This window comes from Mercurialis annua, linkage group LG4 (assembly GCF_937616625.2).
Source record: "Mercurialis annua linkage group LG4, ddMerAnnu1.2, whole genome shotgun sequence".
Lineage (NCBI taxonomy): Eukaryota > Viridiplantae > Streptophyta > Magnoliopsida > Malpighiales > Euphorbiaceae > Mercurialis > Mercurialis annua.
The window spans coordinates 21,513,850-21,521,258 of record NC_065573.1 but is presented as its reverse complement, the minus strand read 5'-3'; the positions used below and the strand labels follow the sequence as shown (position 1 = coordinate 21,521,258).

General features: G+C 31.0%; 1 protein-coding gene across 1 annotated transcript; it reads right to left on the bottom strand.

Annotated features, from left to right (window-relative positions):
• Positions 1–1,859: 1,859 nt before the first annotated feature.
• Positions 1,860–4,966, bottom strand: LOC126679278 (secoisolariciresinol dehydrogenase-like). Its single transcript, XM_050374273.2, has 2 exons — positions 4,857–4,966; positions 1,860–2,723 (listed from the first exon to the last, which is right to left on the bottom strand). Exons 1-2 carry the CDS (start codon positions 4,889–4,891, stop codon positions 1,934–1,936), a joined length of 825 nt encoding a protein of 274 aa, XP_050230230.1. The 5' UTR covers positions 4,892–4,966; the 3' UTR covers positions 1,860–1,933.
• Between the last annotated feature and the right edge of the window lie 2,443 nt (positions 4,967–7,409).

Here is a 7,409-nt window from a genome sequence, read left to right as displayed (position 1 = left end):
CCTAAAAGAATTAAAGTCTGCTACGTCCTCAAGAGAAAAACGAACTAAGTTGGAACTTGGGCCAAAGACAGGAAACCCGTTTTGACGGGATTTTAGATCCTCCTCCAAAACTTTTGAAGAAAAGAAGACTTTAGTATCTTCCCGAACAGTAACATCAGCAACCCGATCAATAGGCACCAAAGGAAGAACGTACGATTCGCCCGTAGGCATGTCTACGTCAAAATCATTAAGAAGATTGTCAAGAGGAGTATTCATGTTATAAATAAAAGATAAAATAAATAAAATTAGAAAAATACCTCCATTATCAACACGAAGACCCACCTAAGGCGAAACCTAACGGCTGAGAAACGTTTCTGCCAAAACAGAAAACTTAGGCTTATTCCCTTTACACTCCGACAATAAAGTAGAGGCCAAACCAGATTCTTCTCGAATCAAATAGGAAGAAAAAAGAGAAACTTTGGAGGGGGGAAAACCTTTGGATATAGTAGAAAAATATTTATGTTGAACGAGAAAAAATTTAGGTGTCCAGTTCTTCAAAGAACTAGGGTGAGTAAATAAAAAACGACCAGGCGTGCCGCCCGCATAAATGAACTCTTCGTATTTACGACGCAAAAAAACATAAAAATTATTAAAGAGGTTCAACGAAGGAACTCCACAAACCCTGCGAGATTCCATGAACGAAATAAGAACCCGAACAACATTAGGATGAAACTGTCCAGGCAAAATACCCAGATTGAGGCAAATTTCAATGATGAAATGTTCCAAAGGAAGTCTTAGGTCAGCCATAAAATGTTCCTCGAAGATAACAGCTATAGACGGCGAATTAGGATTATGATTCGCCCAAAAGCTATTACCAAGTTTTTGAAGCTCATATGCTTCGGAAAATTCATATTCAATAGAAATTTCTAAGAATCTACTGGATGAAAGACATTTTTAAATTTACGGGGGATAATAAGAAAGGAGTAAAATTTAGATTGAATAATATAATGTTTTGGTGAATGTTTTGTTGTTTGTTTTTTTATTATGTACTTATATTTTACTTGGGGAGTATGGCCTCCATCTGTGTCGCACACACATTTTTTATAATAATATTTCTTCTCCCACCATTATTTATGATTGCTTGTTTATTTATTTTTCCTTCTTCTTTTCCAGTTTGGCTTTTGCCTTGTGCCTTTATTTCATTTGGCCGCTACTTTTTGAGATATGTACGTCTCCTTCGCTTGGTCGTTACTTTACAAGATATGTTCCTCCTTTTGTCTGGCTGTTATGAGATATGTATCTCTTTTGTTTGCCAGTTGCATTATAAGATATTTGTCTCTTTTGTTTGATTGTTGCCTTATAAGATATGTATCTCTCTTTATTGCTTGTTTGAGTAGGTTTGATTGCGACCCCCGTCTATTGTTGGTCTTTCGTTGTGTTTGTGCCAATTTATTTCATGAAACTTTGATTGTATTTAAATGGCATGTGAAATATTAATACAAAAATAAAGGCTATTATCATCATCTATTTGGCATTCGGTCTTTGGTCCTTTCCTCGTCATGAGCCGCTCATTCTTCTGCTTCTTTCATGGTTATTGTGTAGCACCTTGACGCGACTTCCTGATCTCCTTTAACGCTGATGGTCTCTCCTGCAGTCGGTATTTTCATCACTAGGTAGCGGATGCTCGTGACTGCTCCCGAATCGTACAGGATCGGTATAACAAAGTCCTGAAATGTCATACAATACTAAAAATCGCTCCCTAATAGAAATAGAAAGGAAAGATGAAAATTTAAAGAAACAATGATAAATTCAATATATTTCATTACAATTTTTCAAAAAGTACCATTACCAAATAACAACAACAAATTAAGAAAAGTTCATGCAAAACACAGGCCAAATGCAAGTAACATTAATTAATAAAAAAAAACTCAACTTTGTGACATAATAAAATTAATCAAGAATCTGGGTATTGGAACATATGAAAAGATGGGTTATAGACAGTAAATCCACCATCTATAAACAGATTATGCCCACTAACATATCTACCCTCATCACTTGCTAAATAAAGTGCAGCATTAGCTATATCCTCCGCCTTAAGTGTAACACCCTTCAAATTACCAAGTGTATTCATCACATTCTCTAATTCCTCATCACCAACACCAACAAAACTCGTCGCTAAAGGCGTAGCAAGCGCATAAGGCGACAAGCAATTCACCCTTATGCCGAACTGACCGAGCTCAACAGCAGCATTTTTTGTTAGCCCTAAAACAGCATGTTTGGAGCAACAATATGCATGTGTAGCTGCAGCACCAACTCTTGAACTTACACTAGCTGTTGAAATAATAGTACCGGACCGCGCAGGAATCATGACACGGGCAGCGTGTTTGATGCCAAGAAAAACACCGGTGATGTTAATTCCGAGAACACGATCAAAATCGGATTTTTCTACGTCGATAATGCGTTGTTTATTCTCATCAGAAATTCCAGCATTGTTGAACATAATGTCTAGCTTGCCATATGAAGCAACAGCTTTGTCCACGGCATTTTTGATTTGGGCCTCATCAGTTACATTGCAGTGGACATAAGAAGAGTTTGATGGGCCTAGGGCTTCAATAACAGAATGCCCTAATTCATCTTGAATATCAGCAATTACCACTTTAGCGCCATGGTGGGCAAAAACTTTAGCTGTGGATGCACCAATTCCACTAGCACCTCCAGTGATTAGGGCTACTTTTCCCTCTAGCCTGCATTTCACATATAATGAGGAAAAATAATTAGTACATAGTAGAAGGAAAATGCTTTATAACCCACCTATTTAACTCACCTTCAATAACCCACCTTACGTGGCAGGATTTCATTCGTCCAATACCCACCCAAAAGTGTATATCTCAAAAAACAAAATTTAATGCATCCACTCTTTAACCGGAGAAATACTTGTGTGAACCAAATTCACCACGTAGGATTGTGAACCATCCATTTATCGTGTGACACGTGGCGTAATTAATATGAACAATCAATCATTTAATGACCTATTAATTAGAGGTTTTTTTATTTAAAACATAAGGCAATTAAATGATTGGTTGTTCATATTAATTTCGCCACGTGTCACACGATAAATGGATGGTTTACAATCCTACGTGGTGAACTTGGTTCACACAAGTATTTCTCCTTTAACTAACACGTCAGGCGGTACAAGAAGGTGGGTTAAAAGAGTTGGGTTATATAGTATTGCTCCATAGTAGAACTATAAGTTTTGTTTGTTAAATTTTTGTTAGATAAAATATAATCTCCATATTTTTTGTGTTCATTAAAAATCTAATGGGAATCCGAAAAACACAAAGAACTGTGCCCAGATTGAACCCAAGCTATGGCACTCCCTGTGGATACCCCACGCCGGTTCAAATCAGTGTAGGGTACTGTACACACATAGACAAGCGTAAGTTAGCTATTCCACTTGTATATATGAGTTCCATAAGTGTAGTGGCGAAATTAAAATTTATTTTCAGCTCCGGTTTAATTTTTAATTCTCTACAGTCGAGTTTAATCTATATGTAACTATGAGACGACACTTTTAAGCATTCCACATTCAGACTAATCCCTGCTCGAGCCGAGTAGGTCCTTGCGGGAGGCAAAATTCTGGCCTCAAGTTTTAAACAACTGCATACATGAGTATGGTTCGAACTCGCGACCTCACTTAAACTAGAAGAATGCCTTGCCAACTCATTTACGCCTTAGGATTTCTTTAAATTTACTTCTAGTTTCAATATTTTATTTTCATTTTGAAAAGAAAAAAAAAATCGATCTCAGCTAGAGATGGAGTCCACTCTAGCCATAGGATGGTTCCGCCTCCTGCAAAAGTCATGTTTTATGTCTTTATTGTCTATGTTTGGAGGAAATCCATGCATCCGGTTTCGTATTTTTAAATTTCTTGTTGATTGTATGATTGATTTGTTGTATGACCTAATACGGGATAATTTTTTCATTTAAGTGAAGATTCAAATGTATATTGATCTTACCAATCTTTTTGCAAATCAAGTCAATTTATAGAAGGCTTAATGGCAAAAAAAACCCAAACCTTTACGACTTGTTGCAATTATATCTAAACCTTTTAATTTTTGCAATAATATCCAAATTGTATTATTTTGTTGCAATAATATCCAAATTGCACTTTTTATGTGAATTTTTTTGAGTTTTTTGTCATTTTTTGGGACTTTTACTAAATTATTATACATCAAAACATAATAATAGTTTAATATCTTAATTGAAAACAACAAGTTTAGCCATCAATTTGACTATTATTGCTACAAAAAATGCAATTTGGATATTATTGCAACAAAAAAAATGCAATTTGGATATTATTATAAAAATTAAAAGGTTTGGATATAATTGCAACAAATCGTAAAGGTTTGGGTTTTTTTTACCATTAGGCCTTTATAGAATGGGAGGGGGAAAAAGGAAAGAGGAAGTGTAAAGGAACAATAATACTTGCCAATTGCTTTTGACAATAATATTTTTATCATGATAAAACAAATTCATGATCTTCATCTATTATGATCTTTTTAGATGAAGATGAATTTTTTCCCTATCGTAAAATTCTTCTAATTCATGCCAAAATATATAGTTTCAAACACTAAAGTCTCATCTAATCCAAAACAAAAAACAAAAATCTACTCCAAAAAAGAAAAATCAACAACATGAACACAAAAATATGGCAATAATAATAATTCTATGTTCTTTTCTTTAGTTTAGGGAAAAAATAGTCAAACCAAAATCCATATAAGTTCAAGAGCAGAGACAAACAGTTTTTATATCTTCATGATCAACAACATGGAAAGAACTAGAAATACAGATAAAATATTTTAATTAAATAGACTCACCTTCTTGCAACTGCAGATATCAAAGTTGTCGCCATTGTATCTCTCTCAAAGAAAAAGAAAAAGAAGCAGTGTTTTATTTTGTTTTGTTTCAATATAAGTGAAGACTTTAAACAATTTAAATCCCCTCTATATCTGCCTAACTTATATAATTAATTAACTGTATTCTCTATACTGTTTTAATATAGATCAATGACTAAAGTAATTTTTTTAATTTTTAAATCACATTTTACTAGAAATACATTTCTCAAAAAATATTAATTAAATATGATAAAAAATAAGAGAAAAACAAATTAAGCTACAAGATACAATTAATGAAATTATATATCAATTAAAATGAGATGTCTAAATATGAAATTTTATCCAATGGGTTCAAGTAGATAGAGTACTATTACATTTTAAATCTAAAAATAGTACACCATAAGTGTTAATAAAGAAAAGTATTAACATAAATTAATTAGTATTACTAATTAATATTCATAGTAGTAAAACTTTATATATTTTTAATAATTTTCTTGTTTTTCACAATTTTTTATAGTACTAGTAATTTTGCACTAGATATAAGAGATGTTAGTTTTTTTGTTTTTGAATATAGTAAAGATGCTAGTTAGATGCACCAAATCACAATAATTTGGCAACGATATGTATAAAAATTGATTAGTCCAAAATGGCAGGCCTGACAGCAATAATTAACTTATATATCGGCTGCAACAACCTAAATTATACTATTATTTTTGGTGGAAAAACCTAAACTATATAATTTTTGCTGGCCAGACCTAAACTCAATATTTTAGATAATTGTTTCTTTGACAATTACATTCTAGATAATTGAGTCCCTCTTGTTGGTAATGTAGACAATCAAGTAACTTACGTCATTAGAAGCACCGACAATCCTTTAAAGATGCATTAAAAAATAAATAATGCTACATAAATTTTCTTTTTAACCGAACGTTTTTAGCCATATGATATAGCAACATATTAGTGGATGTATTTAAAGGTGTATTTTGAAATATACATTTTTAGAGAATAATTGGACTAATTAAATGATGTCACGTAAGGAAAGATAATAAAGATGGTACACAATGATAGATTAAATAGCATTTTTTAAAAAAGTAATTATACAAGATCTAATTTACAATGCGTTTGAATTCATGAATTTGAAATTTAAATTTAAATTTGAAATCTTACATTTTAAATTTTAAATTTTTTTATTTAAAAATTATAAATTTTAAATCTCTTATTTGGATAGTTAAAAAAAGGGATTATTTTCCAAATATCTGTTTTGGGTAAAATATTTACACAATTTTGGTCTATCTTTTCCTTTTATCCTACATTACCTAATAAACTAACTTATTTACCAAAAATACCCATTATATAAAGAAGCATTATCTCATTTTAGGTTAAACTTTTACATAGCCATCTTTTTCTTTCTTTCTCTTCTCTCTCTTCTTCTCTCTTCTTTTCTTCTTTTTTTTCATTTGATTTCCAGTTTATCTCCTCCTATTACTTTTCTGTTCGTCTTTTCCGTTCGTCTTTCCGGTCGCGCTTCCGTTCGTCTACTTCTGATGGATTTCTCGTGGTTTCCGGTAGTCCGTTCGTCTCTTCCGTTCGCGCTATGGATTTCTCGACTCGTTTTTAGATTTGTGTAATTTTTTAGGTTTTTTGTAATGATATAAATATTTTGTAAATATATTATTGTAGATCTATAATTTTTTGTGTATAAAATTGTTCTATTATTCATATAATTATTTATTTTGTCTTTTCTTATTCATAGATTTGTTGATTTTGTAAAAAGAAAATTGATTTATGGTGCATTTGTAGTAATTTTATAATATATTTACGTTTTAGTGTATTTTTGGTGTATTTGTAGTGTATTTCTGCCGTTTTTTAGTATATTTATGGTGCATTTACAGTGTTTATGGTGTATTTGCAGTGTTTCATGGTGTAAACCACAAAAAACACTATAAAATGCCATAAATACACTACTTATACACTATATATATACTACTTGTACACTATATATACACTATTTATACACTAATCTTACACTATATAAACACCATAAAAACACTACATATACACTACTATTACACTATAAAAAATAAAAAAAAAATCCAGAAAAATAAAATCTATAAAAAATAAAAATTTAAACTATATATACACTAATCTTATATGACCGAACCGAAAAAACCGAAAATTGAAATTGGAAACCGAAAAAAAGGTATTTTTGAAATTAAAAAAACAAAAAGGTATTTTTCGTAAATAAAAAAGGTAAAAAAGAAAAATCAAAACTTGGCAGGTAAATATGTAAATAAGTTACCAAAACATGTATTTCAGGAAATTACCACTTAAAAATGTGAACTCTCAATATAATATTTAAATATAAATTTTTTTATTTTTTCAAAAAATATATTTTTTTTTAATAATAATTGAAATGAATTTAATCATTATTTAAATCGACCGAACCAATTTTCTATAAAATATTAAAATTTTGAAAGAAATAATTGTTTCAAATTAAATTTAACCAGTCAACTCTGTTGGTTTGATTTATATTAT